Source organism: Hemibagrus wyckioides, linkage group LG14 (genome assembly GCF_019097595.1).
Source record: "Hemibagrus wyckioides isolate EC202008001 linkage group LG14, SWU_Hwy_1.0, whole genome shotgun sequence".
In the NCBI taxonomy this organism is placed as follows: domain Eukaryota; kingdom Metazoa; phylum Chordata; class Actinopteri; order Siluriformes; family Bagridae; genus Hemibagrus; species Hemibagrus wyckioides.
Genome location: NC_080723.1, coordinates 24,562,875 through 24,582,122, shown reverse-complemented (window position 1 = coordinate 24,582,122; position 19,248 = coordinate 24,562,875). Strand labels below are relative to the sequence as shown.

The window sequence follows — 19,248 nt, the reverse complement described above, 5'->3', positions numbered from 1 at the left end:
AGAAGGTTAAACAGAATATTTGATGTTGTTTTGTTTGTTCATCAGACTGTAATTTTAAATTAGTCTGTAATAAATCTTTTAGCTGAAACTGTTTGTCATGTTATTAAATAAACGCTGTGTGGAAGTTTAAGTCTCTGCTGATTTTAGTTTATTTTATTAAAAATTCTGAGATTGTGAGCTGTCTTTAGCTTAGAGCTTCCTGTTTTTATTTATTACATCACTTCCTGGGTGAGAGATCTCCTCAGTGGTGTGATCGTTACCTCTGTACAGTTTGGAAGAGGTTTTCTGAGTGACAGAGAGAATTTCTCTTTATGTTTACAGTCTGGTTCTGTCTCCTGATCCACACCACTGCATGTCTTCATCATTTCCTGAATTCTACAGAGTTCCTGCTACTTCCTGTCTGTTTATTACTGGTGTAATGTCCCAGGTTTCAGTCACTACCTCCACCTAGTGGAGTGTGACTATAAAAAACTGATCAACTTCCTCACTTTCACATAACAATCCACACCATCTTTCAGTTCTAAGACTTTTTTCATTTCATTCTATCCTCGGGTCACGGGGAGCCTCATCAGTCATCAGCGTCATCAGTCATCAAGGCAGGATACACCCTGGACAGAGTGCCAACCCATCGCAGGGCACACACACATTACAGGCAATTTAGAGACTCCAATCAACATGTAAGACTGTGGGAGGAAACCAGAGCACCCAGAGGAGACCCACCAAGTGCAGGGAGAACACCACACACACAGTGAGCAGGAGCGAGACTCAAACCCAGGACGCTGGAGCTGTGAGGCGAAAGTATTAACCACTAAACCACCATTCTAAGACTTCAAGATCTTAAATAAATTAATAAACAAACAAAAAAAATGAAGTCTTTCATAATTAAGATTTCATTCAGATAATTTCTCCAATAAAATCTAAACTTCTGGTTCTCTTCAAATTCACTAAAATATTAAATAAGAAATAAAAAAAAGTAAAGGAATTAGAAATAGGAAATAAAGACATTTAGAAGTTAATACATTATAAATAATTATTCTTCTTAAAACTTACATTGAGAAAATCAAAAATATGATCAAAGCAAAAACCAGAAATAAATTACTGAGGCAATAATCACTAAGACAATCAGATGTTCGAGGCTCAGAGCGGTTTTCTTCAACACATCTTCATCTTTGTTTCAGTTTCATCTTTAAACATTTAATGACTTCAAAATTCTGGGCTCCTGAATATCTGACCATTAAACCAGCACTCACCATCTTTATAACATTAATATTATGTAACCCTCTAGATACCAGGATATGGAGCCTCCTCATCCGCTATGAAAACATGGAAACCTGTGTGTCCAGATTTTGATCATGAAACTGCTTTATTTAATCTAAACAAATGAAATAAACCAATGTTCAAGCAATGAGAAACACAAACAAAGCCGACTGTTCTGTGGTGTTTAGTCAAAATAAACACGTGTCCACTCTATATTGTTGGGGTCCACAAGACTGAAGTAAAAACTAAGAATCCTGCAGTGAGGTTTTTATCTCTAATTTAGTCCATGAAGGAGATGTGTAATGTGTAATGTCTCACACACTATAAAGCAGTTTACTTCACCATTCATGTGAATAAGGTGATTTTGTTTCTCCCTCTAGACTCACTCTCTTGACAAAGTTATATCCTTACATGGCTTTTCATACCACTGCTATGCTGATGACACCCAACTATTCTTCTCCTTCCCTCCCTCAGATACCACAACTTCTGCTCGGATCTCAGCATGTCTGGCGAACATTTCATCTTGGATGACGGCTCATCAGCTGAAACTCAATCCCAGCAAAACTGAACTGCTGGTCATCCCAGGTGATTCATCCCCAGGATCTTGCATTATCTCTGAACAACTCAATGACCTCCCCTTCAGCCACTGCTCACAACCTTGGGGTAACCATGGACAATCAACTGTCCTTTTCCTCCCATGTTACTAATGTGACACACTCATGTCGGTTTCTTCTGTACAACATCAGAAGGATTTGACCATTTCTATCCACACAGTCTACTCAAGTGCTTGTTCAGTCTCTGGTTATTTCGAGACTGGACTACTGCAACTCTTTACTGGCAGGTCTTCCTCTGAATACAACTCGTCCACTGCAAATGATCCAAAATGCAGCTGCACAGCTTGTTTTCAACCTGCCTAAGTTCTCCCACACCACCCCACTGCTGCTCCTCCACTGGCCTCTGGTATTCAAAACACTGATGCTTTTCTACAAAGCCAAGAATGGACCAGCTCCATCTTACCTCAAAGATCTTATTACTCCTCACACTGCACCTTGCTCCCTCAGGTCCACTAGCACTGCCCGACTGGTCCCACCATCTCTCAGGGTAAAAGGTAGGTATTCATCTAGACTCTTCTCTGTTCTGGCACCGAGGTGGTGGGATGAACTTCCCCTAGATGTCCGTACAGCAGAGTCACGGGTCGTCTTCAAACAACGTCTGAAGACCTACCTTTTCCTGAAGCACTTAAACTAGCTTTTTCTTTAGCTATTTTCTTTAGCTATTTTTCCCCATTTTTATGTATTGTTACATGTTTAAAAAAAAAAAAACACCAACTCAGTTTTAGGCTAATGGTATCCTAAATCTGTAACCTATTGAACGTGTGTTTTTTTTTTAATGATAGAGACTTAAAGACGCTTTTGTATGTTGCTCTGGATAAGAGCGTCTGCCAAATGCCGGAAATGTAAATGTTATTCGTGTTCAATCAGTGAAGACCGTCCCAAGAGATGATGATGATGATGTCCCGAGAGATGATGATGATGTCCCGAGAGATGATGATGATGATGATGATGTCCCGAGAGATGATGATGATGATGATGATAATCAATAAAAGGGAGAAAAATAAAGACATCACACATGGTCCATGCACAGGTGTGGGAACTCCCCCTTAGTGTAGCCATTAGCATCCGTGAAGTTTCTAACAGAATGTCTGCTAACGTGTCACAGTTTGTGATCACAATCCTCTGGAAACAGTCCATAAATACTTAAACTCTCGCATTAAAGAATTTTAAAGCAGTATTTAGGAAAAATAACTAAAATACCATTGCTTCTAACAAACTTTTTAGCCCAGGCAAAAAAACATGCTTTTCCCTCTCCCCAACATCACACACTTCTCTGTTTCCCACTTCTCCCTTTTTCCCGCCCACTCAACTTTTATTAGGGAATAGTCCAACTTGGGATTTGCCCAACCCGTTCCGTCAATCATCCCACATTAAACATTCTATTGGATGGAAGTTTCTAGAACATGAGAACACATTAACATACAAAGTATAAACATTGGAGTTTAAGATCCAGACATTACTGAGCAACACCAAATACACTCCATACAGGAACATTTAAATTAAAATATTGAGTTACTGAATTAGTACATAAAACATTTATTACTGAATCTATTATAATGTTCAATAATATACACATTGTGTTTAATCTGCACCATTAATCCAGCACTCTCCATGTTTTATAATGTTAATATTATATTATTACAGTAACTTCATGACTGACAAATTCCTTGGAGATTCCACTAGATGGCGCTGTTGGTTGATGTTTTATAAACTAGAGACCATTTTAATCCCAGTTGGTAATAGATGTGCTGAGTGATTTTGGTTGTTATGCCACGCCCCTTTTTGGTCTGTATCTGAGGGTCACAATGGTGAGAGTTGTTTGTTAGTAAAAAGCAGTGAATTAGTCGAGTTTTGTCTTTCCTTTTTCCTAAATCGGCCTCCTACAAAAATATATTATAGTGGCGATGAGGATTCAAAGAACTTTTAGAGACTGTTAGTTGCTGTTAGACACTTTGCTGCACTTGTCATAAGTAAAAAAAAAAAAAAAGGAACAAGGCCTGCTAACGGAGTAGTCAACATGGCGGTGATGCAGTTTGGCCATGTGGATGAGTACAAAGAATCAAAGGGGATTTTGAATCATATGTGGAACATTTTGAACAGTGGCTGTTGGCAAACAACACAAATGAGAAAAAGGTTAGGGTGTTTCTCTCTGTTATCAGGGCGGAGACATATGGAGTGTTAAAGAATCTAGTGCGTCTAAGGTTTCAGAAGTGCAACCAAAAGGAGGATGTATCTGGCAGATTACGTTGTGGCTTTGAGACAACTGTCTGTGAACTGTGAATTTGGATAGTATTTGAATGATGCGCTCAGAGACAGATTTGTGAGTGGACTGATTTCAGAGTCAATGCAACACAAATTCAACACGAGATTGTGACCTCCATGGAGTTGGACCAGCACTCAGAGAAATACCTCACCATTAATACCTGTACAAGTACCATCATCTGAGCTATGGAGTGGCCAGTGTGCCTTCTATTTTCCAGGCTGTCATGGATCAAATCCTGCAAGGGCTAGATCATGTCACATGTTTCCTGGATGACATTCTTGTCACTGCCAGCTCAAAAGAGGAGCATATCACTGGAAGAAGTTCTTACCAGACTGGAGAAGTATGGAATAGTATATCTTGCCAAGTGTCAGTTCATGCAACACAGCGTTGAGTATCTGGGGCACCGTATTGACAAAGAAGGGTTGCACCCCACTAATGAAAAGGCCCCAAAACCAAACAATGTCACTGAGCTACGGTCTTTCTTGGACCTCCTAAATTATTATGTTCAATTCTTACCAAATCTTTCCAGTGGGCTTCAGCCTTTACATAATTTGCTTAAACAAAAGCAACCACGGAACTGGATTGCTGCTTGTGATATGGCTTTTTAGGAGGCAAAACAACTGCTGCTCAGTAGTATAGCGCTTGTGCACTATGATGGCAACTGACCTCTGAAATTGGCATGTGATGCCTCACCTCATGGCATGGGTGCTGTGATCTCACACATTATGGAAAATGGAGAAGAGCGTCCCATAGCATTTGCATCTCACACACTGACTGAGGCTGAAAAAAGTATGCTCAAATAGAATGTGAATCATCTATGGAGTTAAAAAGTTCCATAAATATATTTATGGACCACATAAATGCTGATGCAATGTCCAGACTGCCTATTGTGGGTAAAGATGGTACTGGGGAAGAAGGAAGTGTGTTCTATTTTTCCCAGGTGGATGAGCTACCTGTATCTGCAAAGGACATAGCCAAAGCAACACAGAAAGATCCCACACTATGCAAAGTGTGAAATTATACTGTAAATGGCTGGCCCAATTATGTGTCAGAGGAGAGACTGAAACAATACTTCATGTGCAGACATGAATTGTCAGAGGATCAAGGATGTGTGTTGTGGGGATGCGTGTTATAATTCCACCCAAATACCATACAAGAGCTACACCATGAGCTGGAATCTGCCACATGAAGGCTCTCACTCGTAGCTATCTGAGGTGACCAGGATTATATAGCTGCATTGAAGAGAAAGTGCGCAGATGTAACTGCTGTCTGGTGGATCAAAAGTCACCTGCTGGGGCACCCCTTTACCCATGGAGATAGCCGGAGTGGCCATGGCAGAGAACCCACATTGATTTTGCTGAAAAAGACAAACAGTTTTTTCTAGCAGTGATTGAAAATCATTCAAAATGGTTAGAGGTGGTGCAGATGTCATCAATTACCTCAGCACTCACCACTGAGGCACTCCGAGGATTGTTTGCAGCTTATGGGTTACCGGAGGAAGTGGTCTCCGATATCTGCTGAGTTTACCGATTTCCTAAAGGGGAATGAAATAAAACATACACGAGCTCCTGCCTACCACCCAGCCTCAAATGGTGCTGCAGAAAGATCAGTTCAGATACTGAAACAATCACTTCTGAAGGGTGTTTTGGAAAAACAAAGTAAGCAGATGCTCTTACTAAACGACAGATTGGCAAATTTCTTGATAATGTACCATAGTACACCCCATACCATCACAGGAAAAACGCCAGCAGAGTTGTTCCTTAAATGTCAAATCCGAACACATTTTTTACTGTTAAAGCCAAGGAAAGCAGCTGGAACAAAAAAAAAAACAGCATGATCGAGGGGAAAAAGGGCTAAGATCCTTTGAGGAAGAAGAACCAGTGCAGGAGAAATGGTTGAACGCAACTGCGATCGAGTGAAAGGGTCCTGTAAGTTATCTTGTACAAGAAGATCAGAGAAGGCACATGGTACATGTGGACTATATGTTGCCAGGAAACGCTACAAAAGATTTATCTTGCATGGTGGATTAGAGAGTCCGTTTTCAGGTGCCACGGATGATGATAGTGGACCACGGAACCTTCCTTGGGTCAGTGTCCGTTCAATGCAAACCACTGAGCCTGAGACCCCTGGAAACACAGGGAACTTGATAGCATCAGATCCAATGAGTGGAATACTTTCTGAGGAAAATGTTTGTAGATACCTGCAGAGAATCCGTACTGCTCCAAAAAGGCTGGATTTATAAGTTCCATTATGTGTTCTGTGCTAATGTTTATGTTTAAAGGAACAGCTGTTGTATAGTTTTGTAATCTTGGTACCTTACATTTTTTGATAGCCATTGTGATTTCCCTGTTGCACAAAGGAAAGGGGAAATAAAAAAAAAAATTTTTTTGCTTAGATGTTTATTGGAGGGAAATAGGTTAAAATCTTAAAGGGGAGGAGTGTAATAGATGTGCTGAGTGATTTTGGTTGTTATGCCACGCCCCTTTTTGGTCTGTATCTGAGGGTCGCAATGGTGGGAGTTGTTGGTTAGTAAAAACCAGTGAATAAGCCATGCGTGAGTTTTGTCTGTCCTTTTAAAGCTGCTGGATCTGAGACTCCACTGAACACCGGACTCGAATGAATTTTTGAACGTGTGTTCAAGACCACGCCCACAAAACGTCAGAGAACTGAAACACCAAAATGGTGAATAAACAGTGAAAGAGATCTTCTTAGTGATTCTTAGTAATGAATGAGACCTCAGTCAATCCGGATCGGGAACAGCATCTCCAGCACCACCACACGAAAGAGATGGTTGTTGACTTCAGGAGAGCACAGAGTGACCATTCTCCACTGAACATCGATGGGTCCATCGTGGAGATTGTCAAGAGCACCAAATTCCTTGGTGTTCATCTGGCGGAGGACCTCACCTGGTCACTCAACACCAGCTCCATCACCAAGAAAGCCCAGCAGCGACTCTACTTCCTGAGGAGGCTGAGGAACGCCCATCTCCCTCCCCCCATCCTGACTGTGTTCTACAGAGGGACCATGGAGAGCGTCCTGAGCAGCTGCATCACTGCCTGGTTTGGGAACTGGACCGTCTCAGATCACAAGACCCTTCAGGGGATAGTGAGGACAGCTGAGAAGATCATCAGAGTCTCTCTCCCCTCTATCACAGACATTTACTCCACACGCTGCATCTGCAAAGCCAACAGCATTGTGGATGATCCCACACACCCCTCACACTCACCTCATACACATACCTCACACACACTCTTACACACCCCACACACCCCTCACACACACTCTTACACATCCCTCACACACACTCTTACACACCCCACACACCCTCACACACACTCTTACACATCCCTCACACACACTCTTACACACCCCACACACCCCTCACACACACTCTTACACACCCCTCACACACACTCTTACACACCCCTCTCACACACTCTTACACACCCCACACACCCCTCACACACACTCTTACACACCCCTCACACACACTCTTACACACCCCACACACCCCTCACACACACTCTTACACATCCCTCACACACACTCTTACACACCCCACACACCCCTCACACACACTCTTACACACCCCTCACACACACTCTTACACACCCCACACACCCCTCACACACACACACCCCTCACACACACTCTTACACACCCCTCACACACACTCTTACACACCACACACACCCCTCACACACACACTCACTCACACACACTCTTACACACCCACACACCCCTCACACACACTCTTACACATCCCTCACACACACTCTTACACACCCCACACACCCTCACACACACTCTTACACATCCCTCACACACACTCTTACACACCCCACACACCCCTTCACACACACTCTTACACACCCCACACACCCCTCACACACACTCTTACACACCCCACACACCCCTCACACACACTCTTACACACCCCACACACCCCTCACACACACTCTTACACACCCCTCACACACACTCTTACACACCCCCATACACCCCTCACACACACACACCCCTCACACACACCCCTCACACACACTCTTACACACCCCACACACACACTCTTACACACCCCACACACTCCTCACCACACACTCTTACACACCCCTCACACACACTCTTACACACCCCACACACCCCTCACACACACACACACACACGCACACACACTCTTACACACCCCATACACCCCTCACACACACACACCCCTCACACACACTCTTACACACCCCATACACCCCTCCCACACACCCCTCACACACACTCTTACACACCCCATACACCCCTCACACACACACACCCCTCACACACACTCTTACACACCCCATACACCCCTCACACACACTCTTACACACCCCTCACACACACACACCCCTCACACACACTCTTACACACCCCATACACCCCACACACACACACACCCCTCACACACACTCTTACACACCCCATACACCCCTCACACACACACACCCCACACACACACTCTTACACACCCCATACACCCCTCACACACACTCTTACACACCCCATACACCCCTCACACACACCCCTCACACACACTCTTACACACCCCCTCACACACACACACCCCTCACACACACTCTTACACACCCCACACACCCCTCACACACACTCTTACACACCCCTCACACACACTCTTACACACCCCATACACCCCTCACACACTCACACCCCTCACACACACACACCCCTCACACACACTCTTACACACCCCTCACACACACACACCCCTCACACACACTCTTACACACCCCTCACACACACACACCCCTCACACACACACAACCCTCACACACACTCTTACACACCCCTCACACCCCTCACACACACACACCCCTCACACACACTCTTACACACCCCACACACCCCTCACACACACACACCCCTCACACACACTCTTACACACCCCACACACCCCTCACACACTCTTACACACCCCACACACCCCTCACACACACTCTTACACACCCCACACACCCTCACACACACTCTTACACACCCCACACACCCCTCACACACACTCTTACACACCCCACACACACACTCTTACACACCCCATACACCCCTCACACACACACACCCCTCACACACACCCCTCACACACACTCTTACACACCCCACACACACACTCTTACACACCCCACACACTCCTCACACACACTCTTACACACCCCTCACACACACTCTTACACACCCCATACACACACTCTTACACACCCCATACACCCCTCACACACACACACACCTCACACACACTCTTACACACCCCATACACCCCTCACACACACACACCCCCTCACACACACTCTTACACACCCCATACACCCCTCACACACACCCCTCACACACACTCTTACACACCCCATACACCCCTCACACACACACACCCCTCACACACACTCTTACACACCCCATACACCCCTCACACACACTCTTACACACCCCTCACACACACACACCCCTCACACACACTCTTACACACCCCATACACCCCTCACACACACACACCCCTCACACACACTCTTACACACCCCATACACCCCTCACACACACACACCCCACACACACACTCTTACACACCCCATACACCCCTCACACACACACACCCCTCACACACACTCTTACACACCCCATACACCCCTCACACACACCCCTCACACACACTCTTACACACCCCTCACACACACACACCCCTCACACACACTCTTACACACCCCACACACCCCTCACACACACTCTTACACACCCCTCACACACACTCTTACACACCCCATACACCCCTCACACACTCACACCCCTCACACACACACACCCCTCACACACACTCTTACACACCCCTCACACACACACACCCCTCACACACACACACCCCTCAAACACACTCTTACACACCCCTCATACACACACACCCCTCACACACACTCTTACACACCCCACACACCCCTCACACACACACGCCCCTCACACACACTCTTACACACCCCACACACCCCTCACACACTCTTACACACCCCACACACCCCTCACACACTCTTACACACCCCACACACCCCTCACACACACTCTTACACACCCCACACACCCCTCACACACACTCTTACACACCCCACACACCCCTCACACACTTTTCACCCTCCCGCCATCTAGAAAGAGGTACTGAAGCATTCAGACCCTCACAACCAGACTGTTAAACAGTTTCTTCCCTCAGGCAATCAGGTATCTGAACAGAGAACTGAAGTGAGCTGGACACAGACACACACACACACACACACACGTACAAAATTTGTCCTGTATACATGCATAGGTCACTTTTAAATTGATCTTGTTTCAACTTTAAATATTTTATAAATACTTTTAAATATTTATAACTGTTCACTTGGCCACTTTAACTAAATAGATCTGTTCTAACTTAAATTACTTTGTTACTTCTACAAATATATTCACTGTGCTAACCTGTTTCTATCTGTCTTTGCACCCACTGTTAACACTGTTTTTTATTTTTTTTGAGTTGGCGTTGTGTCTTGTCTTGTCATCTGTCTTGTGCACTTATGTTGTATGTTTAGTTTGTAAAGAATGCACCTTGCAGGAATAGTTTAGTTTAGCTCTATGTTTGTCCATTTGGTCATCTGTACTTTGTGTTCTGTGTAGCACCTCTGGTCCAGGAGGAACGTTGTTTCACTTCACTGTGTACTGCATCAGCTATATATGGTTAAAGTGACAGTAAAGCTTCTTTTGACTTTGACTTTTTGAAATCTTGTTTTTTTCTGTATTCTGGAAACAAAAATCATTTAAAAGCTTTATGTAAAAATAAGACATGAAGCTCAGCAGAAGCACCAGCAGAATGTTGTTCTTTAGACACAGTGCAGCAGTCTGTGTGATGTCACTTCCTCTTACTGGTTTGAAAACTCAACCCCAAACCCTCTCAGGTCAGTTTCCTAAAGACAGTAGATGATGAGGGTTCTCTCTGTAACCTGTCTCCTGCTCTGTGTCTCTGTACACACGGCTCACAGCGGTGAGTAAACCACAAGACACTTTATACACAGCACACGTTCCCACTGATGTAGGTTTAGATCAATGTTCTCATTCTGATACGTTATCGTTAATGAACTCACAGCTCCATCACAGATTAAAGAACATGTGGAACGGTTATGGTGAAGTTTTCTGAGGGATTTGACTGATTATAGCTGCTGTAATGTTAGTGAGAACAGGAAGTAACTCATTTCTCTGATATTCTGCAACATTAACATGAAACTTTAAATGGAGAAAGTCAGCTGTAATTCTTTAATAAATAAAAATTGGGGTATAAAAGGAATAAAACACTTGGGGACGTGGATTAATGGTTACAGGAAAATAATCCACTTCAGGTTGCTAACAGTAACTCTGCTTTATCAAACCACCCTGTTACTCAGTATGTTAATGTAACACACACACACACACCGTAGTTATTAATGGAATTAATGGATGTTATTATTAATGGAAACTTTATGAATTATAAACATCAACATTATCAGGATGTAAAGCACATGAAGAGTCTTGTATTTATGATTATTTATAATTTTGTGTAAAATCTGAAGATGGTTGCTATGGTGATATTCTTGTCATGTTCTGCTGATCACATTTCTGTGTGTATTTTTGTTTTTACAGCCGTCTTGAATCAGAGTCTCACAGAGGGGAATAACACGTTTCTCTACTGTGAAAATGATGGTAAAGTGATTTGGGATAAAGGTCTTGATGAAGGGAGAAGCTCCATCCTCACTGCTGAACATGGAGACATCACTGTTAAACACAGACCTGATCCAGATCACAGATACAGTGTGTTAAGTGATTTATCACTGCTGATAAAGAGAGTGTCTCCCTCAGACTCGGGGATTTACTTCTGTAACACTGTTCCTGTGGTCAATCTGACGGTCACTCCGTTAAAAGGTGGGTGTAATGTCCATAACTGTGTGATTTTGCATTGTTCTCCTTTCACACAGGTGTGTGTATGTGTGTGTGTGTGTATTACATGTTACCATGGTTACAGCTGTTTGTGAATCTTTCTCTGATAGAGATTAGATTAGAGAGGTTTATTGTCATTGTAAGTCTACAGTAGAGTGAAATACAGACTGAGAACACACACACACACAGACACACACACACACACACACACACAGACACACACACACACACACACAGAAATCACTACCACAACAAAATGTAGTGTAAAAACCAGCAGTGCACAAAATATAATACACACATCTGAACAATGCAATAAACACAATGTAAGACATTACACACAACAGCAGTGTTCTAAGTGTAGTCAGAGTGTGAACATGCAGTGTGTTCAGTAGTGTAGTGTCTGGTTATTTGTGCTGTTTTATTTTCTGCACTAAACCCTAAAGCATTGTGTGAAGCAGGAGGAAAGAACAGAGGAAATGTCTGTGGTTAATGTTGGTGGTTAATGTGGATTAAAACATGAAGCTGATATGACTAACAGTGCTTCAGTTTTAGAGGATTTCAGTTTGTACATGAATTAAAACCAAACTGGAAATATAAGAGTGAATAAGAGTGTAGTAATGTGATTGTGTGTATTAGGGCTGTGTGATGACACAAATATCACCTCATGATACTTACAGACATTTTTACATTACATGTTATACATCATGATAAAATCATTCAGAGTAAACAGATAAAGTGTTTATCTAAACAGATATGAATATTATTTGAGTAATAATGATGGTGGTTTGTGTAGTTTGTCCTCTGATCACTAACACTCACATAAAAGTCGTCCCACTTGAGTGAATATTGTATTGTGTTCAGCAGGATTCCAGTCCACAGTCACACAGCAATACCAGTTCATATCTGTATCTGTTCAGAACACATCATCTGTTCATTCTCAATAATGTATTCACACTCAGTTATATTCCTACAGAGAGAGTAGGAGAGGAGAACCAGTCCACACAGAAGAACCAGTCCACACAGAAGAACCAGTCCACACAGAAGAACCAGTCCACACAGACGACTACAGCAAGAGTGACCAGCACCAGAGTGACTCAGAGTGAACATGGAGCTTCTCCAAACACCATTCTCATGACCAGTGTAGAAGATGATGAAGGATCTTCAGGTATCAGGACTACAGGTGAGAATGAGAGACCTTGTAGACTTTTTAAACATAATCACGTGTGTGAAAAACATGTAAAGTTACATTTCAACATGTTTGTGTTTAAAACCACACTGGAAATATGAAAGCAAAAATAAATCCTGTGTAAAATCATCTGAAAATAAACATCAGTGGCGTCGAGACTGAATCAAGTGCAGATTATTTTAATTCAGAACAAAACAAACAATTTATAAAATGAACAAAACAAAACCACGAGAAACACAAACACACACCAGAGACTTAACAAGCAGCAGGTTAGAAATAACCAAACTAATCAGCAGGAAACTGAAAACTGGAGTTTAATCAGGAGTCAGAGGATTAGAAGTGGTGGTGGCTGATGGGAAATGGAGTCAGAGGCGGCCATTTTATGAAACTAACCTCTCACAAAAATAAATAAATAAATAAATAAATAAATAATGTTGTATTCATCACTAAAGTGTGTATAACAGAGACTTAATAATAATCAATGAAATTTCTCACTTCCATCTTTAATGAGTGTATGTGTAGGACGTGTGAGACTGTAACACTTCTGTATAACACGTCAAACCACTGAGTAACTACTAGATTCTGCAGCGCTAGTCACACTTAGCAATTTGTATGTCTAATGCTAATTATCATGACTAATTTAGCATGACTAGAGTGCAGTAGAATATTAGTGAATAAGAGGAAATCATGTTGGATGTGAGAAAACAAACTATCACATGGAACTGATGTATGTAGATGAATTGAATAAATTCACTGAGCTTTCTGCTTTCTATCATCAGCTAACGTCCCATATCAGTGACCGTTTCCTAAATGTTTAACAGTAAAACCATTTGTGTACAGAATACAGATACACTTTTAAGAATAATTTTTTGGACTTGAACTGGAATCTCCTACAGAAAAGTTTACTGTACTGTTAAATCTGTTACTCAATGATTTATTATGTTATCAAAATTACACATCCCAGTGCATGAGCTGATAATAACACCTTCTGACCAATCAGCACTGTTGTCATAGACTGCTTGGACATTTTCCTGTCAGACCACCTGATGGGGACCTAGCAGGACTTTATCTGTCACTGTTGTGTTTTTGTAGCATGTGCTTTAGTTTATGTTTTGTGTTTCCACGTGTGTTTGTCCACCCCGATCCTGTATCCTGTACCCCCCACCCCCACCCCAATGCACATGTGTCCCTCAGGTTCTCCTGATTGCTTCCTCTATACTGTATATACCTGTTGTTTTGTGTTAGTCTTTGCTGAGTCTTTGTTAATCAGTACTAGTTTGTGTTTGAGTCCCCAGTCTCATGGTTTTGGTTTGTGTGTTCAGTTTTCCAGTTGTTTCCTTTTTCCTTAGTGTACTTCTCTGTTAGTTAGCTTTAGTTATTCTCTTAATTAAATCCTCAGTCTGATTTTTATCTTGCCTTTGGGTCTGGAGCTGTGTACCATGAGTAGAACAGAAGTTCTCCTGCTGAAGACCCAGGTCCGGTCCACACCTCTGCAATGTCTTTGATAGTCATGATATTTGTGATATTTCTGTCATATCACCTGCCCAACTACAAATCCAGTTAAGGTCCTGATTTCTTTAATGAGAAGCATGTTGATGTAATGTGAAGGAACAGACACAAACATGACCAGTTCAGATGTTGATCTACTTTTATGTTCTAGACTCGACGGTCATGAATCAGGAGACCGGACAAACATCACCGACTCAGACACACACAACAAAGGCAATGGAAACGAAATCAGGGAAAAACCAGACAGGTAAAAAACAAGGCAGGTATCAGGACTACAGTTCAGTGTTAAACATCCAGTAAAGTCTGACTGCACACTACAGCCTGATATTCTCTGGGTAAAATAATGAGGATTATCAGGATTTGTTCAGTCAAACCCAACAAGTGTTCAGTCCTGTAGTGTTTTCTCACAGACACTCACACACTCGTTGTGTTGAAGGATGATATCCTTTTTTATTTTCTACATCTGTGGACCAGTCTCTGTGGTTTTCACACCAGTGAACTTCCACATCTCTGCATGACGCTTTGTTTTTTCACAACTTATGCCACAGTGACCACAGAGAACAGAAACAGGTTAACATAGCAACGTAGCTATATGTGTACAAAATATTAATAAATAAATTTGTAATCATTGGAAAATTACTGTGGTGTAGGAGAAATACAAAACTTCATCATGTGATGTTACAGGAAAATAATCAACTGTTTCCTTGTTGTGAAATCAATTCCCATAAATCACTTCCTTTAGTCTCGAGGCAGATGCTTGGAGGTTGGATGCAGATGCATGAGGTTCATTAATACAAATAATCACAAAAGTAGGAAAAAAAAGTCAGTGTAAAAATGTGAGTTTTTTGCAGGTGAAGGAGTATCTCAATTCCCTGGTGGACACATACTGTCTCCTGGCTAATGCTGGGGAGTCTGGCCTCGGCAGTGGTCAGTTTGGATCTAGTGGGTCTGGGTGGAATTCAGGCACAGTGCAGTGTGTTCAGTAGTGTAGTGTCTGGTTATTTGTGCTGTTTTATGTTCTGCACTAAACCCTAAAGCATTGTGTGAAGCAGGAGGAAAGAACAGAGGAAATGTCTGTGGTTAATGTTATGCCTTGTTCACACTGCACAATTTTAGCCCTAATTTTCAGTCACTGACAGGTTTAGCAAAATCGCAGACAAATGCCTGAAATCGGAGGCAAATCGGAGCTCGTGCACGCGAGTGACAATCGTGCAGTGTGAATTACCAAAGACGCGATCTGAGAGAATCGCTGATGAGTGATTCAAAATCCTGGGACTCAAAGTCTGCAGTGTGAAAGGAGTTCTGACTGAAAAATTCCTCGGTGATGACCTACAGCCAATGAGAGAGCGAGATACAGGGCAGTTTATAGGTTTTTATCAGACAAAAACATCTTAAATATAATTTATATCAGAATAAATAAGCTTTATAATTCCATTAAAGAGAAATAAAGCAGAAACATTTGCTTGACCAGGCACATCAGTTCTCACGTGTGATTTTGCGTTATTTCCTTATTATTTCTCACGTACATTTGGTTGTGAAACGCAGTTTGCGGAGCAGACAGAGTTGGTGGCGATTCTTTCTATTGTGAAGTCACGGAGGGTGAAACCGATCCATCGTGCAGTGTGAACACAGCAATGCTTAGGTAGGTGGTACGTGTCAAAGTAACATTCACATGGACGGCAGGACCCAAGGTTTCCGAGCAGAACATTGCCCAAAGCAGGACACTGCCTCCACCACCTCGTCTTCTTCCCATAGTGCATCCTGGTGCCATGTGTTCCCCAGGTGAGAGATGCACACGCACCCGGCCATCCACGTGATGGAAAAGAAAACCTGATTCATCAGACCAGGACACCTTCTTCCATTGGTCCGTGGTCCAGTTCCGATGACCATGTGCCCATTGTTGCTTTTTTGGTGCTTTCGGTGGTGCACAGGGGTCAGCATGGTCACCCTGACTTGGTCTGTGGTTATCAGCCCCATACACAACAAACTGTCCTGCACTGTGTATTCTGACCCCTTTCTGTCAGAGCTAGCATTAACTTCTTCAGCAGTTTGAGCAACAGTAGCTCGTCTGTTGGATCGGATCACACGGGCCAGCCTTCACTCCCCACGTGCATCAATGAGCCTTGACTGCCCATGACCCTGTCACCGGTTCACCACTGTTCCTTCCTTGGACCACTTTTGATAGATACTGACCACTGCAGACCGGGAACACCCCACAAGAGCTGCAGTTTTGGAGATGCTCTGATCCAGTGATCTAGCCATCACAATTTGGTCCTTTTGGTCAAACTCACTCAAATCCTTACACTTGTCCATTTTTCCTGCTTCTAACATCAACTTTGAGGACAAAATGTTGACTTGCTGCCTGATATATCCCACCCACTAACAGGGGCCATGATGAGGAGATCATCAGTCTTATTCATGTTACCTCTCAGTGGTCATAATGTTATGGCTGATCAGTTTCTATACGTATATAAGTATATGTAATATGATATTTTTTTGTAAATATATAGCATATATTGTTATTTTCAGTGTTGAAAGGTGTAATTGTAATTTATTTCCCTGTGTGTTATTTAATTAAAGAAAAGAAGAGAATGACAGCATTGCTGTGTGTGAGAGTGATGAGATAATTCAGTAATCAGACTGTGTTTCTCTGCAGGTGACCAGATGATCCCAAAAAAAGAGGTTTATTGTCTGGCTTCACACCCATGATCACACATTAAAACACACACACACACACACACATTAATCTCACACATTAATGTCCAACAGTATCATTAAAAAAGCAAAAAAAAACATATAGAAGGTTAAACAGAATATTTGATGTTGTTTTGTTTGTTCATCAGACTGTAATTTTAAATTAGTCTGTAATAAATCTTTTAGCTGAAACTGTTTGTCATGTTATTAAATAAACGCTGTGTGGAAGTTTAAGTCTCTGCTGATTTTAGTTTATTTTATTAAAAATTTTGAGATTGTGAGCTGTCTTTAGCTTAGAGCTTCCTGTTTTTATTTATTACATCACTTCCTGGGTGAGAGATCTCCTCAGTGGTGTGATCGTTACCTCTGTACAGTTTGGAAGAGGTTTTCTGAGTGACAGAGAGAATTTCTCTTTATGTTTACAGTCTGGTTCTGTCTCCTGATCCACACCACTGCATGTCTTCATCATTTCCTGAATTCTACAGAGTTCCTGCTACTTCCTGTCTGTTTATTACTGGTGTAATGTCCCAGGTTTCAGTCACTACCTCCACCTAGTGGAGTGTGACTATAAAAAACTGATCAACTTCCTCACTTTCACATAACAATCCACACCATCTTTCAGTTCTAAGACTTTTTTCATTTCATTCTATCCTCGGGTCACGGGGAGCCTCATCAGTCATCAGCGTCATCAGTCATCAAGGCAGGATACACCCTGGACAGAGTGCCAACCCATCGCAGGGCACACACACATTACAGGCAATTTAGAGACTCCAATCAACATGTAAGACTGTGGGAGGAAACCAGAGCACCCAGAGGAGACCCACCAAGTGCAGGGAGAACACCACACACACAGTGAGCAGGAGCGAGACTCAAACCCAGGACGCTGGAGCTGTGAGGCGAAAGTATTAACCACTAAACCACCATTCTAAGACTTCAAGATCTTAAATAAATTAATAAACAAACAAAAAAAATGAAGTCTTTCATAATTAAGATTTCATTCAGATAATTTCTCCAATAAAATCTAAACTTCTGGTTCTCTTCAAATTCACTAAAATATTAAATAAGAAATAAAAAAAAGTAAAGGAATTAGAAATAGGAAATAAAGACATTTAGAAGTTAATACATTATAAATAATTATTCTTCTTAAAACTTACATTGAGAAAATCAAAAATATGATCAAAGCAAAAACCAGAAATAAATTACTGAGGCAATAATCACTAAGACAATCAGATGTTCGAGGCTCAGAGCGGTTTTCTTCAACACATCTTCATCTTTGTTTCAGTTTCATCTTTAAACATTTAATGACTTCAAAATTCTGGGCTCCTGAATATCTGACCATTAAACCAGCACTCACCATCTTTATAACATTAATATTATGTAACCCTCTAGATACCAGGATATGGAGCCTCCTCATCCGCTATGAAAACATGGAAACCTGTGTGTCCAGATTTTGATCATGAAACTGCTTTATTTAATCTAAACAAATGAAATAAACCAATGTTCAAGCAATGAGAAACACAAACAAAGCCGACTGTTCTGTGGTGTTTAGTCAAAATAAACACGTGTCCACTCTATATTGTTGGGGTCCACAAGACTGAAGTAAAAACTAAGAATCCTGCAGTGAGGTTTTTATCTCTAATTTAGTCCATGAAGGAGATGTGTAATGTGTAATGTCTCACACACTATAAAGCAGTTTACTTCACCATTCATGTGAATAAGGTGATTTTGTTTCTCCCTCTAGACTCACTCTCTTGACAAAG

General features: G+C 42.1%; 1 protein-coding gene across 1 annotated transcript; it reads left to right on the top strand.

Moving 5' to 3' along the window:
• The first annotated feature begins 11,110 nt into the window (after positions 1 to 11,110).
• LOC131365077 (uncharacterized) lies at positions 11,111 to 17,592 on the top strand. Its single transcript, XM_058408687.1, has 5 exons — positions 11,111 to 11,173; positions 11,806 to 12,084; positions 13,073 to 13,279; positions 14,946 to 15,041; positions 17,451 to 17,592. Exons 1-5 carry the CDS (start codon positions 11,113 to 11,115, stop codon positions 17,501 to 17,503), a joined length of 696 nt encoding a protein of 231 aa, XP_058264670.1. The 5' UTR covers positions 11,111 to 11,112; the 3' UTR covers positions 17,504 to 17,592.
• Positions 17,593 to 19,248: the final 1,656 nt, after the last annotated feature.